The following is a 24738-nucleotide window of genomic DNA, read 5'->3' as shown; positions in this document are numbered from 1 at the left end:
ATAATAAAGCCAAAAAATAATAATCATTTTAAAGGATGTAGGTACATCCATTTAACAGATAATAGGGTGAATATCCATTTGTTAACATTACAAACGTGAATCAATTTCTCCTAATTATTTCACTGTCTTTAGCCTTAGAAATGAAATACAAATAAAGCATTTTTTTATTCTTTGCCTTAGCACCTCTAGGTAAAATCATCTGTTAAAAAGTAGCCTATTAATGAAGACATCAGAGTAATTGTTTAAAGACGAGAGAAGAGTCAGTACAGTACTGTGCTACTTCCCCCTAGGCAGGCATAGAGGAACTTGGAATAGGATGCAAGAGCAGTGCAGATAAAGGCTCACACACACACACAGGACGGCAGAGCAGAGAGAGAAAGGGAGAGCGAGAGGACATACAGTCAGGCTATAGCCAGAACAGCGTCTCAGTGACTAAACACTGACTCCCTGTTATGCAGCAGAACTGATCATCAGACACACTAGAGGTAAGAATGAAAAATATATGCAATGTCTCTGTCTGTCTTTTAATGTTCTCTGCAGTTGCAGTCATGGGGTACAGCGTATGTGTGTGTGTGTGTGGGTGCATGTAAGAGAGCGAGAGGAAGAGAGCAGTACAGAGAGAGTACCAGATCTTATTAATCAAACTGAAGGACGATGCCTGGGGTTTTGGTGCTGTTTTGTCCTTGTGTGCATGTATTGGTTTGGGAGAGCCTGTTCTGTACCGGTGTGTGGAATACATTATATTTATATGACTTGTTACAGTTTTCCAGCTATCAGATAGAGAACAATGTTTGTGTGTGTGCATGTGTGTTTGTGTGTGTGTGTATGTGACCACAACAGCCTCAGCGAGCTGTGTCATCGCATCTTGTTAGACTGTGTAGTCTAACGCCGCAGTCCCCCACCCCCCCACCCTTCAACCCAACCCACACACTCAATAGTCAACTCTCTTTCCCTCTCCCTGTCCCTCTAGTTACTCTCACTGTGTTTTTGCAAACTGGACTAAAAATTGGAAGAGCCAGAGGTTGTGTGAATCTTTGGTTCATTATTTTCTTTTGACTCCCCTGTTGACTTTAAAATTCTTAAAACTAGACTTTTTTTTCTTGTTTTACTGCAACACAAATGTTTAGAAATCACAGCAGGAAACAGCTGTGGGAGGGTAGCCTCACAGAGACCAAGACTATGGTGTTAATTTGTGTTTTCAACTCTCGAATTCTCTTTTTTTTCAGAAAGTAAGAATTAACACTCAAGTTTCAAGGAACATTCACTGTCTTTGTGCAACCTCCAGATTGCACACAAAGTCATCTGTAGTTGTAGTCCATCCATTTGTGCTGTAGAAAAACAAAAACAATAGTGTATTCCTATAGTGCATTAAAAAATGCATTTGCAGTAATGTTAAAAGCCAATACATGCTCATCCCAAGTCATCACATACTGCTGCTTTGCAGTGGACTTCCGCGTTTACATGTTATACTCTAGGTATCCTTCTATGTCTGCTGTTGACGTTACGGGATGCTGCTACAAAAAATACACATTTGGTTATGTATAGGCAACAAAAGCACATGGCAACCAACGCCGGGATGTGAACAAAAGCACATGCTGCTACTGGTAGTAGTGAACGCAGTGCAAGAAAACTGATCAATCCATGTTTCAAAGGGTTAATGCGTTTGTACGCCAACAGCAAGAAAAGGTGAAGGTCTGAACCCTGGTGAGCTGCACTCCAGCCTACTCTGCTCCTCTTCTCATGTTGCCAACAGTGGAATCAGAATTGATTTTAGTTCATTTGTGTTGATAAATACACACAGATAGATACTAAACCGCAATACTTCAGGGGTTAGGGCATCATTCATAGCACATCAATTTATAAGAAGAGGTCCTTTCGATCTTCGGTAGAACAGCCCTCTCATGCACTCTCTTTATTGTAATTCACTATACTCTCATAAACACAAGGTAATTTCTTGCAAATATGTCTTTCCAATTAGAGTTTTTGAGCAGCTTTAGACACAGTCTGCAATCTAAATTGCATTGCTAGGGGCCCAAGCAGCGTAGCTTCCTGAGCCCCGTTGATTTTGTTCTCAATATGTGTTTGTGCAGCAAAATCGCAAGACCAAAAGTCACCAAAAATGGCAAGTAGGTTGCAAATTTCATCCACTATGCAGGCACATAAAATGACAGTCGCTGACCTCAAGAGGTTCACATTTTCAACTATCTTGAAAACAACTTTGCTTAAGGTAAAAATTCTTTGCATCTTTGCATCAATGGTCTCCTGCTCTATAAATGTCTTTTTTTCTCACTTTTCTCCAACCCTTTTTTCAACAATTCCTCAGAAATTGATGGGTCAATCGTTGCAAAAACTTAATCGAGATTATGATGTATAGGAATTATGGAAATTGTGATATGTCAAATTGTTTTCAACTTATACATTTTGGACCTATGTCTTTAACCTAAATTCAAAATCAAAATTGGCTGAAGCAATTTTGACCAAACCTGGTGCATGTGTTCAAGCGCTAGGTCCAAGCTTTGCTACGCAGTCTTGGGATATTCTATCACTGGGGGGTTGCCACAAGTGCGAAAAGTTAATATTTCAGAAAATGTCAACATGGATTTGTACAAAATTCAAATCAAGTTGGCTTGATTTATTAAAAAAATTAAAATTTTAAAAAATCTAAATTTCTAGACATTTCACATTCCAATCTTTAAAAAAAAAGAAGAAAACATGGAAAAAGAATTGAAAATTAAATTCCTTTTCAATTTTATTTTATTCTTCATTTTTCATTTTGCAGCACATCCACAGAATTGTGACAAATGTTTCCCCCCCTGTCAATTCAGAAATATGTCACTACACATTTTTCAAAACATGCAAAATCAGTTAACATCTGCATTATATCTCCACAAATCTTACTTTACATGCTACCAAAATTGACAAAGATATTCTACGGATACTAGATATCTGCTGTTTCAGATTGTATTCAAATTGATCAAACAGTCAGTCTGCATTAATATGTAATGCCCTGCTGTAATTTTCCATAAGAACAACATTTTCCATTCCATCTATTACAGTGTTTGACAATACATCCAAAGTGTAATTTATTTCCAGGATTTTATCACCAACATTTTGACTTCAGTAAGTGTGTTAGGTTTAAAAATAGCTGCAAACGGCAATGAGCAGGGTCAATTTAGATCTTCGGATTGATATGACCTCAATAGGCACTTGGAAACATGGCGCACGCATGACTTGCTACATTGTTGGCATGTAGGACTTAACCTCAGGGGATTTAAGCCTTTGTATCCCCCAGAGAAAGTGACAGGAGGAGGACACATGATTTTCCACACCTTGCACATGTTGAGGCAATGGCATCATGTGCAAAGAGGAAGAATCTTTATTTATTATTTATACATTTTAAACGGTGACATTCATCAATACATCTATGATTAAATTCAGAAATAAAAACACACACACATCATTCTGCTTGGTCCATGAATTTACTGTTTACACACACACACACACACACACATATATACATATATATATTGAATTGTTAAAGTTATTATTACTATTTTCCGTAATTTCAGTTCCAGTGTTAGCTGTTCTGTTAAAAAAAATTAAACAAAGTAAGAGCAAGTTTGTTGTTTTTCTGTTTAAGCAGAATCGTTTTCTTGGCAGTAGTTAGGTCCACCAGGTGTGTTGTGATTTGTTTTTGTGGTGTGTCAGGCATGCTTAGGTCTCCTAATGTGCACAATGATGGTACTTAGATACTACAACCAAAGATAGTTTAGTAGTTATTTTTCTCTATAAATTTTGCACTCGGGGGCAGAGCCGGAGTGCACCAAGTAGTAGCTAGTTTTGTTAAGAGCACAGTGAGTACATGCCTTTTTTGTTATGTGCATCTTGTGTTGTGTTTAATGTATTCTGTGTATGACTTTGTATTGAATTAGTCTGGTGTTTCTGTAATTTTCATGGACATGTTGAAGGAATTTTAATTTATATATCTGAGCCGAGAAGTTACTTCTAGTGCTGATGTTAAGATCGTTCCCGCCGATTTGTTTATTGGAGGATGTATGGTGGAGTCAGTGGGAGATAAAAGCTTGTATAATTTTGACAGAGATGTGTTTGGTTAATGGTTCATGGACTTATCTAGTCTTTCAACCACTCAAGGCACTTTTACACTACATTCACACACATTTATACACTGCTGGCTGAGGCTACTGTACAAGGTGCCACCTGCTACTCAGTAACTGTTCACACGCACTCACACACTGATGTCACAGCCATCGGGAGCAGTTTTGAGCTCAGTACCTTGCCCAAGGGTTCTTTGATACACTGACAGGAGGAGCCGCAGCTGCCCATTTATAACATCCATTTGTTCAACCTTCAACTCTACACTATTACCAGCCAGTCGGACTAGTTCAGAAGGGGGATCCTGTTCATTTGCACTGACTAGATTGGTGTAATGAACATAGTTACATAAGCTCTCCAGTGCTATTTAAATCACTCCTGTGATGACGAAAGTCAGTGGGAGAAAAACTGTACACACGCTTTAATACGCTCTACAATTTTTCAAAGTTATTTCATAATGACCAGTGCTAAAGTTAATACAAATACTGTTTTTAAAGAATTTAATATTGAATAAGACATTATGAAATTCACAATAATATTATTGTTAAATGCAGACAAAATACTGAATAAGTTAATAACATAAGACAAGCATTTATTAATCGCTAAAGGGGAAACTTGGGTGTTATATTAGCACAAAGAGAGAAAACTGCACAGCTGGCAATGACTGAATCGCTGTCTGTGATCATCCGCTGTCGTACATTTTTGGTGCATATATCCACCTCAGTGTGCTCCACAAAAAAGCCTCTTGGACCATAGAAGTTGACTCTGTTAACATTAGAACACTGCCTCGAGGGTGTGAGATAGATATTTCTGTTATAAGCAAGCCAGACTGGTCAAAAAAAAACCAGCCGTACATCAAAAATGTACAATGGCTGTAACACCTTTAAAATGTGTCCAATAATCATAAATCTTGGTAGATATCTTTAGTACGTGTTGGGGAATAGACCTACCATAGCATTTCACTTAATTGACTTAATATTTAATACACACCTACTTTGCACTGTGCTCTACAACAAGCTTCTTTGACAAGTAAGGCCACCTCAGTGGATTTTTTGTCAAAAACAGTCATGTGACATCTACGTTTTGGCTTTTAGTAATAAATTACTTTTTGTTGGGTTTTGAATATAGAAGGACATACTAATACTTAAAACAATATATAAAACAACCCACTGTGATACACTCCCTTAGACCTATATAAGACACAAAACATAACCAAGCTACAGGATGAATGAAAATAAAACAAAATACAAAACAAAACAACAACCAAACAACCAAAGATTGAATTAAACAAAGAAAGATTGCAAGGTGCAGACAGTCTTCCAACATATGGTAGGAATGGCTGCCAGATTTTCTGAAACCTCTTAATTGCTCCTGCAGTAGTGTTTCTAAATTGTTCAGTTTTGAGGAACATCATTATGTCCTCCATCTAACACTTGTGTTAGTCTTGAGGTCATTTTCCAGCTGAGAAGAATGAGTCACAGTGAAAGGATTGTGGAAAAAGCCCCTCTGAAGCCTGATTAGCGGAAAGTCTGTAGCCTGGTGGGACCACCCCAAATATAGCAGTCTCAGGGTTTGGCAGGATCAGTGTGTCACAGAGCTCTGAAAGGGTATTAAAGACCCCTGACCAGAACAAACACGAAACATTTGGCTCAAAGTTCCTGGATCACACCTACATCTGGGACATTTTTCATTTCTACCTGGATACAGTTTGGCAAGCTTGCTATTAGACAGCCGTACTAAATTTGTTAAAATGCATCGCTGTAGGTTTTAGTTTTGTTTGAACCCCAAAGTGGAGACTGATACGGGTAGGTATGCATAAAAAGAGTTTATTGTATGTAAGAAAAACAAAGCAGCAGGCAGTGGAGGCAGGTAGCTGGCTGACTCGTAGAATATTCTCTGGCGAAGGCTGAGCATGTGGGAAAACTCAGGCACTGAGGACTGTAAGGCTGCGCAACACAGAGACATACATGAGAACCTGAGCACACACACAAAAACCCAGTGGTAAGTATGAAAAATCACGATCAAACGAGAAACGCTGCAAAATTGGCAATTTTTAAATGCCACTAGAAAATAAGCCACTCAAAAAAAAAAAAAAAAACCTTACTGAAGGAACATAGAGACAGGACAGACGAGATATTTTGCCAGACCAGCTGGACATACGGCTTATTATTTGTTTGAGTTTAAAAATGTAATGTCCTGTGGAACAAAGGACAGTTTGGATCTGATTTTTGTAAAAAAAAAAATAAAAAAAAAAAGACAGGCAATAGCATCGTCCAGATGGGAGCAGGTAAAATGAGAAGGCCAGAGGATGACTCTCATCACCCACAATGATGTTTGCCTTGTTCATGACTCTGTCTCTATAAATGCATCTAATATTCCCCAATCCCCAACAGTTTACTGGCTGAAGTGACTGTTTTTCCAACAGTCTTTTTCTGTGCCTCAGGTGCATTTCCAAACAAGCAGATGAAGCAGAATGTCACAACAATCTCAATAAAGCACAGTAAAACATTTGGAGCATTGTTTTTGCAATGACGTTAAAAGACAGCAATGACAGTAAAGAGAGCACTACCAGACTATACGGGATGAGACAGCAGGTTTATTTAGGCAGGTTGATGAGCTGAGTGGAGACAGGTGAGCCTCATCTGCTGCTCCTGCTGAGGAGCCAGCCACACCCCCGACACACACACACACACACACACACACACACACACACACACACACACACACACACACACACACACACACACACACACACACACACTCACCCTGCAGGAGGAAGAGAACAGAAACGGGAGGGGGAGAAAGCGAGAGAACACGTACAAAAACATTCAACGGAAGCAAAGCAGGATCATCACAATCATGGGATGCAACCACACAAGTGCTTCAAAAATGCCTCAAAAACTGTTGGACCCCTGACACTTCTGTCCTCGCGCCCTAATTAATTAAATAAAGTCTTCATCTTAAACAGTGATCCCCACTTTTCCACTATCAAGTCCTGTGTGCAAAGAAATGAGCAAAAGAAAAAAAGTGGCCTCATGCAGCTCATTTGTTGCTGTTCTGCCTCTGGACCAGTCTGAGACCAGAACTGTCAGAGCCAAATTATGACACAGCAAAAACTAAATTACCTCACTTATTGGACCGCAAAATCTCACACCTAGTAAAAATGCAATCTTATCCAGTCGGCAAATACAAGACAACATGGCTGCCAAAAGAGAAGCATTTCTGCCAACAGTGTGGAGGAATACTGTTGAGACAGACCTGGACGAAAAACTAGGCGCTCCAAATTTAACTCCATCGGAGAAGAGTTTTTGCCAAAATATAAAAACTGAAACCTGCAGTTTGTTGTTTGTAACTAAGGGTTTATGCGGCTGCGTTTTTAACCTTTGTTATTAATGGGACAGTAGTAGATGGATAGGAAACATGGGAAATGACATGCACAAAAGGCCACACGCGGGAACTGAACCCAGGCCACTGCAGAGGCCTCAGCCCGTAAAGGGAACACACCAGGGACTGACTGATTACTGGGGCCAATATTTGGCATATTGCCAATTACCTGTATTGGCATTTTATTTTAATGATCACAGATATTATAAATTAATCAAAAAGTGTGAAGAAAATTTCAGCATGGGTGGAATTTTGACTTTGTAAAACCTCAGGGAGCAATTTTTATTTATCCATTTTTTTAATTCAAATTTTCACTTGACTTTTAAAAAACGTTTGGGAACTTCACTGGGAACTTGCTGTATATGATATTGAAAGGCTCAGTTTTGCTTTAAACATTTGCTAAAGGCATTTAAAGACATTTCTTTATTATATTCCAAATTCTAAATATTGACAGAAAGATTTTAATTTTTATTGTTAATGCGTATCGGTTCCAAATATCGGTTATTGGTATTATTGGTATTATTAACTACTAAACATCAGTATCAGCCCTGAAGATACAATACACACAACACACACACTCACACATACATTCTGATAATGAACCTACAAATTGCTCTGAGGGACACCAGAGACAGTTATGTTGCCACAGCATGAGGGAATCACACTGAATGACTGGATCTACATCAGCAGATGGGTTTTAAAAGTGAAAAAATTTAGACAAAAAGTTGCTATGTTGGTAGCATTGTTATAGAATTACCTTTATGAGATGTTGTCTTTATTTTTCTTTTTATTTATTTTACCTTTTTAATTCAGGTTTTAATGATTTTTGTTGTCCTTTTATTTGTGGTTTTAATGCTTCTGTTGTTGTTTTTGGTCTATTTCTTCTGTCATTATGCGTCCTGCATCTTCCATTATTTGTCCTCTGGTTTTAATTTTATCCTAACTCTACCCTAGGTTGGTCCCATTTGTGTTCAATAATAATTCATAATGTGTCTTTTTGTTGTATTGCCACTATGTATCTCATTTCTGCTTTGCTTTGTTTGTCAAAGCACTTTGTAATTACGCATTACATGAAACGTGTTAAAACCAGCCTTTATGTCTGTTTTAGGCACCATGGCTGCTGGATCGAGGCCGGTGATCCTGCTGCTGTTGCTGCTGTGTTGTTGGCAACTGACTGCAGGCAAAGAGGGGAAATCCAAAGGAAAGAAAGGCAAGCAAGTCGTCTGTCCATCGTAAGTAAATAAACTGTATTCCTCAAACTCATTATTTTCTTATATATATTGTAGCATCACTTTCAACATTATCCTCACTTCTTTTTTTATCATCCCATTACCCCATCATGACACATTATCTGAATATTAATGCCATAATGCTTATTCTTTGTGCCGATACTAATACTGACAGCAAGACAAGGTAAGGACATATTATTTGTACAGGTTAGGGAAAAGTGTTTAATATAAGAGATGTGGGGTAAAATGATTAATAACACCATCATCAATGAATAATCCAAAATTTTCCCAAAGTTAGCACATTTATAATTTGCGACAGACAACCTTTTGCGTGGGATCTTTTTGGCCTAATCAGTCCCTCCAAAAGTTTGCGAGCTGTTTTTGTAAGCAATACGGCCTGAAATGTGTGATTTTGAGGTAGTTTTTCTCAAAAATTTCGAAAGCAAGTTGCAGTATTTGTAGGCATTGTTTGCAATTGAATTGAGGGGGCAAAAACAGCAGAAATGCTGTGTCCGATTTGCAGCTTATTATTATCAATGTTTCCCACAGATTAGAATCTTTTTGGGATGTGGGGGAGTAGCATAATGGATTTTAAGTCCTAACATTGGTGCATTTCTTTGTCATCTCTGCCATGAGTGTGTCAGCACTTTGGATAGCGTCACTGGCCGAAGGGGCCAGAGGGGGACAGACGGTGACGCTCTCCGTGGTGCTGACACATCACAACAGGATGGAATCACTGCACAAAGCAGAGCTGAGCATTCACCCCTTCACTTTTAAATCCTTCTTATTCAACAGACAGTTGTCTCCAGAAGATTTGGCCCAGGTTCCACCTAACTCCACATCTAACATTCTGAACCGTCTGATGGTCAGCTACGACCCAAGAATAAGGCCGAACTTTCAAGGTAATGTCACAAACATACAGGTAAGTAAACTCAGTGCCAATCACTAGCGCTGCTGCTGTCTCAGCTCAGTGTTCTTCTGGGTGTCCTGGAAGAAAATTTCGGCATGCAGTGGTGGAGAAAAAGTCATCAGGTTTGAAAAAAACAATTTAGACTTTCACACACATGGGACAGGTATTTAATCCTACTGGACTGCGTTTAACAATAGAATGTTTGCTCCAGTAAGCACTGCTATATTGGGAGAAAGAAGGAAAGTTTACACAGGACCTTTGACAGGCATTCCGGTGGAGGAGAGACACATTTTATCTATTTTATTTAAAAAATACACACACACACACACACACATATATATATATATAAAGACAAAGAAAAATAAAACATCACAGGTTCACTGCATTTGTTATTTAAATATAAACTTGTTAAGATTATTTTTAATTTATAAATTAGTCCATTGCAACTCATGTCAGTGCTTCTGCCTGTTGATTATACAAAAAAAGGGAAAGCAAATGTTATTCAACATTACATTTAAAAACAAGAAGGAGAGATGATGAGATAAAGGGAGAGAGGCAGAGAGAAGATATAAGGCTGAAGAGGAAAGAGGATGAGGACAGAGAGAACATGAGGAGTGTGTGTGGTTGATTTGCTCTGTGAGGCTTCAAGCTACAAACAGATGTCCTTCACCTCACTCTGTCTCACTCCCTCTTTCTCCCTCTCTCTCTCTGTCTCTCTCTCTCTCTCCCTCTCTCTCTCTGTCTCACTCCCTCTCTCCCTCTCTCTCTCTGTCTCTCTCTCTGTCTGTCTCTCTGTCTCCCTCTCTCTCTCTGCCTCTCTCTCTGTCTCTCTCTCTCTGTATCCCCCTCTCTCTCTTCCCTCTCTCTGTCTCTCTCTCTGTCTCTCTCTCTCTCTCTGTCTCTCTCTCTGTCTGTCTCTCTGTCTCTCTCTCTCTGTCTGTCTCTCTCTCTGTCTGTCTCTCTCTCTGTCTCTCTCTCTCTGTCTGTCTCTCTCTCTCTGTCTCTCTCTCGCTCTCTGTCTCTCTCTCTCTGTGTCTCTCTCTCTGTCTCTCTCTCTGTCTGTCTCTCTCTCTCTGTCTGTCTCTCTCTCTGTCTGTCTCTTTCTCTGTCTCTCTCTCTCTGTCTGTCTCTCTCTCTCTGTCTCTCTCTCGCTCTCTGTCTCTGTCTCTCTCTCTCTCTCTGTCTCTGTCTCTCTCTGTCTCTCTGTCTCTCTGTCTCTGTCTCTCTCTCATGCATAAACACACAATGCTGTACATCATATACCAAAACAGAGTGGTGACACGTAAACGTTGTTTTACTGGAGACGCTGTTTCACTACTTGCATTTGAATATTTACCACTCTATAGAAGGTTAAGTCTTGTCTAAACGAAATGCTGTATGTCGAATTTAATTTTCAAATGATTAGAAAATGGCATTGTGATTGTGACTTAACTAATGCTTGCACAGATAGAAAATTATATTTCATGTTTTATATTGCATTTTCATTTTTAAATAGGATTTAACATTTGAATATTGTCCATTGAACAGCAGCTTAAGTCTTTGAAAGTAAAAAAATGTCCAATGCTGTCTTCATTTTCATTTTGCATGAATAGAAAATTAGGTTACATTGATAAAAAAAAAAAAAAAATCTTCTCTATTGCCCACTATAGAGAGGGGTAAGACTTTAAAGATTAAATTACAAACTTAGCTTTTCCATTGCCAATTTGGTGTGGTCAGAGAAGTAAGAAAGAAAGTATGTGAAAATGAAAATGAAAATTTAGATTATTGCATTTTTACTTAATTTTTTTAAATTCAAATAATGCATCCATATGTGGAAAATGATAATGCTACTATGGAGTTACATATCCATAATCATTTTCAGGTTTACATTATCGTTTTAATAATGTCCCCTTTGAGCTTCCATAGATTTGCCTAGCTCAGGGAAATATTATACCCTTGGAAAACACTGCTAAGTCAAAACAAATATTGTCAGTTTGTTCCTGTTGATCCCTCCTGCAAACATCACGTACAGCCCTTTCTCTGCTACAGGAATACCATAAAGTCCATTGTCAGGCTCTGCTGTTGTTTCCAATATCCTCCAACTGCTTTGGGGATGAGTGTGAGGAAATCGGGCTCTGCTCAGGTGCTGCAAGTCTGAGTACTTTCAGGGATTTCGAGCCGTGCTGTCACTAATCAGTGATAAAGAGTACCATGATGATTATGAACTCAGCCTGTTAATCCAGGCTTCTTTCTCTGTGCACATTTCCAATAAAGGGGGGCTTTGGTGTGTGATTTGACTATACTGCATGAAATACATTCCATGCTGCTTACTTCTGCCCATAAAGAACAGAAAAAATGATACCAGCAAAAATTAACACTGTTAATGGCAAGAGAGTAAAGCTGGCAGAAAATGAGTGATCCGAAAGGTAATACATTTATTTTACCACTCCATGCACTCCCGATGCCTACACTTTATTGCTGACATAAATTATGTCCATTTAGCTGTTAAACTTTGAACTTGATGCGGCATATTTAAATGTTAAAAGTCTGCTCAAGAATTGCATTTAGATGTGACACTGTTCCATTGTGAAGGATACACATTACATGATTTAACCCATTGATACCTGAGCAAATTAGCTCAGTTGCTTTAAAAAACATTCAAAGAGGGCTTTGAGCAAGAAATTACCCCAAAATAGCGAGAAATTAGTAGAGTTACAAGAAAATTGCCTGAAATCAAGCACAAGAAAAAAGAGAAGTATAAATTAAACAAAAACAAGGAAAAAAACAACAACAAAATGACCTGAAGAAAGTTCGATAATTTTCCTTTTTTCTTCTATTTTTTGGTAACATGTTTTTAATATATTATTAAGAAAATATGAAATTTTCTGGAGATTTTCTCCTGTTTTTGATAATAATTATCTTCTCTAGATAATTTGATTTGCAGTTTTCATTTCATGCCAAATTGCTTGTTATGTTTCTTCCTGTGTTTTTTTTTAAATTAATTTTTTTGTAAAGAAATCAAACTAATCTTCTCAGGTCTAAGAGGTTAAAATGTTCATGAAAAGCCGCTGAATGAAGCATAGGAAAACTAATGTCGCTCCAGGTGTTAAAGTTCAAGTTTGTCTTCTGTGTGTTTCAGGTATCCCAGTGGAGTCCAGAGTGAACATCTTCATTAACAGCTTTGGGTCCATCCAGGAGACCACTATGGTGACGCATACACACACACACACACACACACACACACACACACACTACAAACACACTTAAAGGTCCAGTGGGTAGGACTTAATGCCATCTGGCTGTGAGACCGCAGAACTGAAACCTGTCCCGTGTGTCAAGCGTGTAGAAGTACTATGATGACCTACACAAAAACACCAATGTCCCTATCTAGAGTCAGTGTTTGGTTTGTCCATTCTGGGCTACTGTAGAAACAACATGGCAACACCTTGGAAGAGGAATGCCTCCTTGTATAGATATAAACGGCTAATTTTAAGGTAAAGACAGGACAAAGATTCTTAGTGTCAGGTGATTATAGACTAATGAAAACATTGCATCTTTGAATATTAGAAACGTTTCTTCAAACAGATGTCCCTAAATCCCACACACTGGACCTTTAATGTTATTATTATTACAATTATTATTATTATTTTCATATAAATTATGTATTTTTTTGTCTGTATAGTGTGGCTACTACCATATACAACAGTGTTATGTGAAAAAAATGTGTTTTCATAATTTGGGTGATCCAGCCCCTTAACACTGGTCAAAATAACATCATGGTAATATTAATATGTAATCAGTGGTATAGTAATAACACATGAACTAGCAGTGGGAACAAATGTACTTATTTCAGGCTGAACTATTTTTTCCTTAACCTAACCACATGTTTTGGTTGCCTAAATTTAAGAAATCATTTATGCATTTAACAAGCAGAAACTGTACGTTTCCTGTGAAAAGGGAAGTTTATTTTAAAAAGACAATTTTTGTAATGAGCATAAATTGACACATCGTCCCCGAGCGTCCAAAAGTGACTCAGGAAGAGTACCTAGTACCTTAGGCGATATCTTCGACTGTGTTTCCATTGATACATGTTATCCGACTTCTCTCGTGATGTTACGCAACTTTCCTCTCGAAATCGCATTCCAATAACCATGGCGATGGATGTCCAAAACATTGGCAGGTTTATTCCTGTTGCAGCCTCTCAATAAAGCCAATCTAATATCGCCGTTATTTTTTTTATCTCGTATAAGAGTTGAGAAGATCTCGGTCTCCTCCTTCGTCCACATCTACCATTTTGTAGAATGTCATGTGACTGTTGTACTTTTTCTTCGTCTTTGGATTTAATGGCGATTGGCATCCATAAATTTAGGTTACCATCACCTGGTGTTACACATCATATGAGTCTCCTGAATTACCACCTCATGTCAGCGTAAACACTTTTCTGCAATATTTTTTTTAGAAATTGACGTGTTTCCATTAGACGTATTTTGTATTCACAGTTTCAGTTTGCCCAATTTGAGTGTTAATGGAAACCTGCCTACAGTTTGACATGTAGGGCCACTTACCAACATCAGTATTTGATGAGTTGGGAGTGAGAATGTGTTTGACAATTAAAAATGTAATCTCTCTCTCTCTCTCTCTCTCTCTCTCTCTCTCTGTCTCTCTCTCCAGGACTACAGAGTGAACATATTCCTTCGTCAGAGATGGAACGACCCTCGCCTTCGACTTCCCACTGACTTTAAGAGCGACGCATTAACTATTGACCCCAACATGTTCCAGTGTTTGTGGAAACCAGACCTTTTCTTTGCCAATGAAAAAAACGCAAACTTCCACGATGTCACGCAGGACAACATCCTGCTCTTCATCTTTAGGAACGGAGATGTCTTAATCAGTATGAGGTACACAAACACCTTTTTCCCTGTTCTCTTTAATTTATTTCTGTTACAGCCTCTGTACAGCAAGATGGTAAGGGGAGAACACATGGAGAAAAAAATGGAAGAATTCTTGGGTTCTCTAAGATTTATATGCCTTGCATTGTTATTCCAATAAATATATATTTATAAATGAAATAAAATATAAATACATTTCTTTAAAATAGTGACATTTTAGAAATTAGATTAGCAGTACCTGTTAATGTTTGGGTTTTGTTTTTTCTCCTGATGATGTCTGTGTGTGTGTTTTAATGCAGGCTGTCAGTGACGCTGTCTTGTCCCTTGGATCTTACACTCTTCCCAATGGACACACAGAAGTGTAAGATGCAGCTGGAGAGCTGTGAGTGCACACACACACACACACACACAATGTTGGAGAATTAGGGTAAAGCGGATTTTGACAAGAATTGAGGTCGGCTGTCAAATTTCTAGAAACCAGGATAATTACTTTCAATTACTTTAAAGCAAACACAGAAACCTGACTGATAAGTCACGACACCATTTCTGTCAGACATAAAAGGTGGTAACTTTTCGCAGTCATCCTCCAATAAATCACCTCGGTGTTTCTCTGTGAATGGGATTTTGTTTCATCAAACATTCATCTGAAAAATAAGATGCAGGGGTTACCGCTGTCATGAATTTCATTCTGCCATTGTGCTGCCAAAGGGCACTTTGTGCTTTGCATGAATGCTGCAAAGTTTGTAAGAGAAAGTTATGAGATGTATGACTTTATTCTCTCAGATATTTTCTTTTAAAGTGTAATTCAATGTTGTTGCATGTCTTTTGACCAAAGGACACATAAAATGAATTTTCTTCTCCCTGCCCTTTTTCAATCATGGAATGCAATTTATCAAACAACTTGTAGTTTGATTTTGATGGAATGTTTCCATCCATATAGTTAAAGAACAGTGTCTGGCATGATTGACAGCTGCGTTGATAAATTGTTTTCGGATTAGATTCTAGCAATAGGAGGAGGAGGGACATGACTGTTTACATATTTCACTGAAGTATGCAAGATGTCATGGCAGTATTCCCCGAAAATATAATGGCATGGCTCAGCAGGGAAAATTTCATGAGGACTGGCATTTAAAACCTGAGCATATTGGAGATTTTGTTCAAAAACATGGGAAGAAGGCAATTTAACAATAAATGCCCCCCCAAATAAGCAAGAAATTAGGAAAAAGTTACAATAAAATTACCTGAAAATAAGCAAAAAGGAAAATACTATAGCCAAGAAAATTACCTTAAGAAAAAGATTTTTTTTTCTGTAACATCATTTTCAATATATAATTCCAAGAATGATAAATATAGTTTTCTGGACATTTCTTCCTCTTTTTTTTGATAATGTCTAATAATCAGCTAATTTTCAAGTCATTTTCTTGTTACCTATTACTATTTTTTTTTCAGTTTTCTGGAAATTTCTTGTCAAGTTGCTTTTTTCCCATGTTTTTAAAAGAAGTCAAGCCAGTTTTCTTAGGTTCTATAGGTTTAAATGCTTATGAAAGGTGTCTGAATGCAGCAAAACAACACTAATGTAGATCCAAGTTGCTTTAGAGTTTTATTAAAAACACATGTAGTGCAGCAATTCAAGCTGAAAGTTGCTTTTCACAAAGACATTAGTACAGACTATAACAACTGCATTCCAAATACCCACCACAAAATCAAAATTTTGGAGGATTTGCAATAGAATGCTCAGCTGGCATGCCCATTTCTCGAGCCCAGCTCATGTCTTGTGTTAAATAGTGAAGGGGTGAAAGTTTGTGTGAATTCCTTATAAAGGCTCTCATTATTATACGACTAAAAGTTGAAATAAACTGAGAAAATGGCAAAACAAAGAGAAGTTCAGATTAAATTTCAAACAGAATATAACACTAATGCTTGGTGCGGTGAAGCTGTTGATGCTAAAAATATTGCTAACTGATTTTGATTTTTATGTTTCAGTTGGCTACACCACCAGTGATCTTGTGTTCATGTGGCAGTCTGACCCAGTTCAGATGGATGAGATTGCTCTTCCTCAGTTTGACATCAAGCAAGAGGACATCATATATGGAAACTGCACAAAGTACTACCAAGGCACAGGTTAGTATGTATCGATCATGTAACTTCTACTTAAAGATCAAGACCCCTTTAAAGTTCAATATCTTCAAAATGCAATGAGATATCAACAAGCTTTTTAAGAAATTTCATAATCTTGCTTTAGTGAGGATCCACAGAAAAAACTGGAAAAAAATCAGACCTACACTTTAGGATTTATATGTCAAAAATGACTTATTAATCTTTTAAAACCTGAGCAAATAGGCTTGATTTCTTTCAAAAACATGAGGGCTATGAGCCATGAATAATGAAATGACCCAAAAATTAGGGGGAAAAAATAGTTAAAAAAAACAAAGAAACAAAAACAACAACAATAAGAAAATGACCTGTAAAAGATGCAAAAAATATAATAATAACTCTGTGATGTGTTATTATATTATTATGTGTGATAATTATAAGGATACTTTTACCCCAGCTTTTTTCTTTTTTACCCAGACATTTTCTCTATTTCTTTTTTTAAAATTCAAAATCTACTCTTTTAATTTGTGGATCATTTCTTATCAAGTTGCTCATTGCCTTTTGACTTTGGAAGATATCGCACATATTTACTCAGGGTTCAAAGGTTAAAATATTTGTAAAAGGTGTTTGAAAGCAGCACAATAAATCTGATGTCTCCCCAGGTTTCAAAGGTGTAATGAGTGTATTAAAAAAGGTGAAATATCTAGTTGGACTTTAGCAGACCGCATTGAGCTGGAGCTGTGTGTCCAATTTCAAGACGATGTGACTTAGATGTTAGGGGCATGGACTTTTAAAATAAGCATTCTTGGGCCTTAAAGCGATCCCATCTGGCAGATTGGGATCATCTGTGTTGAACAGCATTTTCACACTACTTCTAGTCATTGGTAAAATTCCATGTGTCTACATACAATGTACCATTTCACAGGAATTTCCAAAAACCTTCAGAAATAAGATTAATAATATAATATAAATCAACACAAAAACAGAGTACACTAGAGGGCTTAAATCACATGTAAAATACCAAATAATTGTTTAGTTGACTACTTCTCTGTCTGTTTCCAGGATACTACACCTGCGTTGAAGTGATTTTCACACTGCGCCGGCAGGTTGGTTTCTACCTGATGGGAGTTTACGCTCCAACTCTGTTGATTGTTGTTTTGTCCTGGTTATCATTCTGGATCAACCCTGATGCCTCAGCTGCTAGGGTGCCATTGGGTAAGTCTTACAAATACACATTTTACATGCTGTGTTTGCATCAATTTACATTCAAGTATGAAGTATTTAAAAGTTCTGATGGATTTCCATCCAGTCTTTATGAGTGTACTAGTAATATAAGCATGCACGAGCTTCTCAGGATGAATCACAATCCAGAGCTGAACCCTGCAGTGATGGGAACTTCTCCTTTGTACATTCAAATCATGGTCACACCATGTATAATTGCCTCTGGATAATTGGCTGCCCCGTCACTCTGAGGACCCTGTGGTTCCTCATCTTAGTTAACTCCTCACTGAAATCGGGTCAGCGGAGTCCCTGCACGTCGTCCACAGCAGGCTAAAAAAATGCAAAGTCAGATTGCACCGCGACACCCTGTGTTAGCATTTACTCTAGTAATGCGTCATATCACAAAAACACAGAAAAAGCTCTGAGCACATGTACTGTAACACTGAACATCCTCTTGATTTTTTGTTTCTGAGGAATGCTCTTACGAGGGTTCATGTCATCTAGCTCCTGTTCTTATAGAGGTTTTATTTCATCAACTGTTTATTTGTTTGCAACCCATTCCTTTCACCTCCATCCTCCAGAAAACCTACAACAAAACTAAAGTAACCAAAACAATTAAAAGCATTACTATAAAGTATATTTTCCAAAGCCACACTTTATCTACCTCAGTATCTCTTCTATGTATTACAAAAGTAAACTAAGGCTGCACTAAACTGGAATCTCTCAAGTTGTCTTTGTGAGGTAAATGCTCTTTTCAAAATGTGCTTAAAATATAATAAAATTATACTATTGACGTTATTATACCTTCAACACATTTAGTATACCAATATTATATAGAATGTTATGTAATGATAATTCTAGAATGTTATGGAATTGTAGAATGTTAGGCAATGAATGTTTAAGTTCTAGAATGTTAGTGTTCTGAAATGTTTCTAGCATGCCACAACTTTTAGAGTGTTATGGGTTCTAGAAAGTAGAAGAAGAAAGTAGAAGGTAGATTTATCGGTCATTTTTAAAACAAAGTTTAAAAAACAAAATTTTATTTGTCCTTGATCCTGTTGTGGTTCTGGAAAGATGTGGTTATAGAATATTCTGAAATGGTGTGGGATCTAGACTGTTCTGGGTTCTAGAATGTCAATGATGTGTTGCTGATGTGTAAGTTTTAATTGGAAGGTTTCTGGAACGTTTCCAGTATGTCACTGTTTGTACACTGTTGTGGTGTAGTTCTAGAATGTTAAGGTACAACTGCAGAATGTTTTAGTTCTAGATTGTTAGTGTTATGGGTTCTAGAATGTTGTGGTTCTGGAAAGTTGCGGTTATAGAATGTTACTGTTTTAGAATGTCAGGGCGTTCAGTTTTATGGGTTCTAAAATGTCAATGATGTCAATGATGAGCATGTCAACGTTTCTAGAGTGTTACTGTTTTAGAATGTTTTGGTTCTACAATGGTATAGTTCTAGAATGTTTTGGTTATGCAATAGTATAGTTCTAGAATGTAGAATGTTAAATGACAAATGTTTTAGTTCTCGAATGATAGGGTTCCAGAATGCTTATAACATGTCACAAGTTTTAGAGTGTTATGGGTTCTAGAATGCTATGGTTGTGGAAAGTTGTGGTTATAGAATGCTAGTATTCTAGAATGATGTGGGATATAGACTGTTCTGGGTTCCATAATGTCAATGATGTGTTACTGATGTGTTGTAAGTTTTTAATCGTAAGGTTTCTGGAATGTTTTAAACATGTCAGTGTTTCTAGAGTGTTTTGGTTCTAGAATGTTACTGTTCTAGAGTGGAATAGTTCTAGAATGTTACAGTTCTGCAATGGTATAGTTCTAGAATGTTGAGGTACAATTGTAGAATGTTAAGTGATGAATGTTTTAGTTCTGCTCTATAATGTTTCTAACGTCACAAATTTTATAGCGTTATGGGTTCTAGAATGTTGTGGTTCTGGAAAGTATTGGTAATACAATATTACTGTTATAACATTTCAGGGGTTTCAGAGTTTTATGGGTTTTATAATGTCAATGGTGTGTTATTGATGTGTTCTGAGTTTGAGAATGTCAGGTTTCTGGAATGTTTCTAGAGTGTTTTGATTCTAGAATGTTACTGTTCTAGAATGGAATAGTTCTAGAATGGTACAGTTCTGCAATGGTATAGTTCTAGAATGTTAGGGTACAATTGTTGAATTTCAAGTGATGGATACTTTTTAAAGCTAGAATGTTAGGGCTCCAGAATGTTTCTAACATGTCTGGGTTCTGGATTGTTTCTAGAATGTTATGTTTCTATGATGTAATTGTTCTGGAATCTACACTGTTAAGGTACAATTCTAGAACAGTAGGTAAAGAATTGTTTTGTCCTAAAATGGGTTCCAGAATGTTTCTAACATGTCACAAGTTTTATAGTGTTATGGGTTCTAGGATGTTGTGGTTCTAGAATGTAACTGTTCTAGAATGTAATGGTTTCTAGAAGCTTATGGGTTCTAAAATGTCAATGATGTGTTACTGATTTGTCATGAGTTTTAGAATGTTAGTTTTGTGGAATGTTTCTAGCATGTCATGCTTTCTAGAGTGTTCTGGTTCTGGAATGTTGGTGTTCTAGATGTTATACTTTTAGAATGTTACAGTTCTGCAATGATGTAGTTTTAGAATGTTGAAGTACAATTGTAGAATGTTAAGTTATGAATGCTTGTTCAAACAAGAAGATAGAAGAAGAAGGTAGAGGGTAGATTTGTAGGTCATTTTTTAAACAAAGTTTAAAACAAAGCTTTTTAAACAAAGTTTAAAAAATGAAATTACAATTATCCTTGATCATGCTACATCTTTGGAGATGAAGGTTGAGTTGATTCAAATCAGCAGTTGCTATGAAGATTCCTCCCGGTTGCTTGGGCATGTTGCTGCCGATGGCATCGTTCAATCCATGCAGTACACTTTTTGAACTTGCATCAGATGATGTGTTATAGGTTTTAAAGGGACAGTTGTATAATGTTAAGTGACAAAAGGTTCCAGAATGTTTCTAGCATGTCATGGGTTCTTGAGTGTTACGGTTTCTAGAATGTTACTGTTCAAGAATGTAATTGTTCTAGAACATTATTAGTGTAGAATTTTAAGGTAGGACTATCGAATGTTAGGTGATGAATGTTTGTAGTTCTTGAATGTTCGGATTCTGGAATGTTTCCAGCATGTCACTAGTTCTAGAGTGCAACAGGTTCTAGAATGTGACTGTTCAAGAATGTTATAGTTCTCATATGTGTATATTATATTATATGTAACACATACATTCGTACAAATGCATGCATGCACACATGTACACATACACATGAAACAACAAAAAGAAAAAAAACTGTTCTTATGAAGGTATAAAGCCTGTAAGTGTTTTTGCTAAATGAATTATATATTATGTATACAGGATAGGCAAAACATGTTGATACTGGTCTTCATAATATATTATATTGTTTACTTTATAAGAGTTTATAATACAATTTGTTTTAGTTAAGAATTTATTGTAAATATTTTATTTATTTGATGTTTTTTTAGAAGTTACATGTTTACATATTCACACTATACACATCATTGCTCCTAACCAGCCATGTTTTGTCTCCATATTTCTAGATTTAAACACCATATGTTAGACATATTAGTGATGTGTGGTGACAGTAACGTGTTCACATCTGTGTGTTTGCAGGTATTCTATCAGTACTCTCTCTGTCCAGTGAGAGTATGTTACTGGCTTCAGAGCTACCAAAGGTTTCATATGTAAAAGCCATTGATATCTGGCTCATCGCCTGTCTACTTTTTGGGTTTTCGTCGCTGGTGGAATATGCTGTGGTGCAGGTTGGTTCGTACACACACACACACACACACACACACACACACACACACACACACACACACACACACATATACAACTGTTTATACACTGTCAGCTCCATACCCATCACTGGGTTATACCCTCTATTGGCCAGAGAGTCTCGTTTTAATGAAGAGTGAGATGTTTTTAATCTTGCACACCAAGTAAGCAACCTTTTTCAAAAAATCATCAAAAAATGTGCATTTGGTTTAAAGCAAAGATGAGTGTCGCACTTGAGTTGGTTTACCTCCTGTGGCTTTGTTGTAAATCCTTGCACTACTCATGCTGCGCCCTATGCACTAGATGCTGACAGAACACACACTCAGAGTGAGCAAAAGCTATTGGACATCAAGTGTCCTGAACTCTCAGATTTTATTTGTAGCTCTGTAGGCGAGCTGTGCGCATTAAATCCACAAAATCCAATCTTTCTTACTCTCTATCCCTCTCTTATTTCCCTCTCTCTCTCTCTCATTCTCTGTCTGTTTCCCTCTGTCTTTTCCTGCAGGTGATACTCAACAGTCCCAAACTGATTGAGGAGGAGAAAGCCAAAATGGCTTCGAAGGAGAAAGCTTTGAAGGAGAAAGAAGGAAAGAAGCCTTCAAATAAAGCTAACAACACAGTGAACGGGACTGGTGGAACACCCATACATGTCAACACTCTGCAGGTAAACACAAAATGGCCAAAACGACTGGCAGCATGCATGAATAGATTTTTGGTGCCTACAGTATTTGTAGTGAGCATCACATGCATCTTTGAAACCTGAGCAAATTGGCTTAATGTGTTTCAAAAACATGAGAAGAAGGCAATGACTAACTCAACAAGAAATGGACCAAAAATGAGCAAGAAAATTTACAAGAAAGTTACAAAAATTACCTGAAAAGGATAAGGGTCTTGCCGTTCAATTATCACTCACATAACAAGCCTATGTCACCTTGGATTGGAAATAATGATGGCTAGGGTGGTGGCTGCAATAAAAATTGTACCTGCTAATGTTTTGAACATCCATCACTATGCTTCTTGGAATGTGATCGCCAGAGAAGTCTGGCTGTGAGCTATAGACTTTGTGGTGTCTTCAAATGCAATTTTTTGCGGATACCAACAATAGGCCTTCATCACCAATAGTTTCTGATGCTGGTTTGGTGTGTCTGGGCCTCGGGACAGTTTAATGACTCTATTTATGCAGCTAATGCCATGAGTGATGATATCAAATGACTTTATTTAGTCAGTCTCTTTCTCTTAGCAGGTGGTAGAAACTCGCTGTAAGAAAGTTTGCACCTCCAAGTCGGACCTCCGCTCCAATGACTTCAGTATTGTGGGGTCTTTACCACGAGACTTTGAACTTTCCAACTTTGACTGTTATGGTAAACCAGTTGAAGTGTCTGGGGCCCTCAAGTCTCAGAACAAAGCCAACAAGAAGCCCCCACCGCCCAAACCCGTCATACCTGCTGCTGCCAAACGCATCGACCTCTATGCAAGAGCCCTCTTCCCCTTCTCCTTCCTCTTCTTCAATGTGGTTTACTGGTCTGTCTATCTGTGAGAAGGTCCAGGATACTACATTGAACTTACAAGTGACATAGCAAATTCATCTGCTGAACTATATACTGTGAAAAAGCAACATTTCCGAGCCATGTTTGCAGATCTGCAGAGGCTGCTGTGGTCCCTGGGAGTCCCTGTAGATCACCAGAGCAACAAAATCTCCAGGCTGTCGGTTTGAGTCCCCTTTAAACCCAGGCATTAAGTAGGCACTGCATGTGTGTCTCTGTCTGATACAGAACTTTGTGTTTCATGTAAAATAATCCCTGCTGTGGTGACATCAATACCCCTACGCTGTGCATTAGAAATACATGCTTTCCACTGAAGGTAAGATTACTTGTTACACTTTATGTTAAAGGTTTAATCTCCAAAATGGCAACTACTTACTAAATGTGACAGTAGAAAATAAGAATATACAGAGATTAAATGAGGAAGTATATTGTAAAATAATTCAATAAATAGTTACAAAAATATAAGGCTTCCGTTATTTTATCATCACAATAGTTGAATTACACTTCCTCTTTACACCAAAAAATGACAAAAAATATTTATTGCAACTAAAATTGATTCGTGGATTAAAGATGTAATTTTATTTGTTTTATTTATTTTATTTCTTAAATCCTTTTTTTTCTGAAATCAAAGTTTGACTTGTTGTTTAACTGAATCACATGGGTGGAACTTATGCTGAAAGATCTCCACTGTCCAGTCTAGTTTAGAGTTAAAGCTTGAAAACGTCCACTGTTAGTGAACAAGAGATTTGTCCATGAGGTTTTGAAGCTCACAGAGAAGACAGGCGCAGGTGTGTTTACACATAACATGCATTTTCACTAAAATGGAATGATTTAAAACATGTCAGTACAAACAGTCTAATGCATGGATGAGTAGCGTGTCTGGGTTCACGAGTGTGATGGATGAAGCTAGGCTCACATGCATGTCTTTTCCCAGACATGTTCGGGGTGACAGGTGTAGATGGCAATGGCCATTAGATACAGTGCAAAATCCTGGTGGTGTATTATTTTTGTTGTATTACTGATTTGCTCCGTTCTGCGATTTTTTTATGTCTTCCCCTGCAGTTGTATCTCATCTGAACTACCTTTACAGTTTCTTTTGTTACTGCTCCGTTTTGTCTGTAAGCTTCCAAAAAACGTGCACAAACACATACAAAATCAATGTGTAGTACTGACAGTCCATATTTGTACCTAATGTTGAGCATATATAAGCCATTTTTAGTTGGCAAAAGTGTTTTAAATTGTAGCTTTCATCAAAAATGCATGTGTTCAGGATGTACTGAGTATATGACTGGATAAATGAGACGTAGATTAGACTTCAGGAGTTGTGTGAAAGTTTGTAATATGGATGTATTTGATATAGTCTTACTGGTAAATGGGGTTCCAAGTGACTTCAGTTCATGAAGAATCATCGCCCTTTTGGGATTTACTACACACTGGAGGCATGCAAGAAAAACTTCACCACTTCAATGTAACACACGGTGAGTATTTGATAAACAAATCATCATTTTGGTGTTGAAGTATTGTTATAATT

The 24738-nt window shown here is 37.4% G+C and overlaps 1 protein-coding gene across 1 annotated transcript; it reads left to right on the top strand.

Moving 5' to 3' along the window:
- The first annotated feature begins 381 nt into the window (after positions 1-381).
- On the top strand, positions 382-23484 carry glrba (glycine receptor, beta a). The gene is made up of 11 exons (XM_042485485.1): positions 382-485; positions 8606-8729; positions 9522-9628; positions 12755-12822; positions 14287-14513; positions 14804-14886; positions 16488-16625; positions 17661-17813; positions 21499-21647; positions 22169-22327; positions 22907-23484. Exons 2-11 carry the CDS (start codon positions 8611-8613, stop codon positions 23198-23200), a joined length of 1497 nt encoding a protein of 498 aa, XP_042341419.1. The 5' UTR covers positions 382-485; positions 8606-8610; the 3' UTR covers positions 23201-23484.
- Positions 23485-24738: the final 1254 nt, after the last annotated feature.

Source organism: Plectropomus leopardus, chromosome 4, assembly GCF_008729295.1.
Source record: "Plectropomus leopardus isolate mb chromosome 4, YSFRI_Pleo_2.0, whole genome shotgun sequence".
In the NCBI taxonomy this organism is placed as follows: Eukaryota; Metazoa; Chordata; class Actinopteri; order Perciformes; family Serranidae; genus Plectropomus; species Plectropomus leopardus.
The sequence above is the reverse complement of the archived record's forward strand: the minus strand, read 5'-3'. Positions and strand labels throughout refer to the sequence as shown.

What these genes read in the sequence shown, in the direction of transcription:
- glrba (XM_042485485.1), top strand. Translation starts at nt 8,611, where the DNA reads ATGGCTGCTGGATCGAGGCCGGTGATCCTGCTGCTGTTGCTGCTGTGT. An exon ending in CCATCCAGGAGACCACTATG is followed by an intron (nt 12,823 to 14,286) that starts GTGACGCATACA and finishes CTCTCTCTCCAG; the next exon opens with GACTACAGAGTGAACATATT. An exon ending in TGGAATATGCTGTGGTGCAG is followed by an intron (nt 21,648 to 22,168) that starts GTTGGTTCGTAC and finishes CTTTTCCTGCAG; the next exon opens with GTGATACTCAACAGTCCCAA.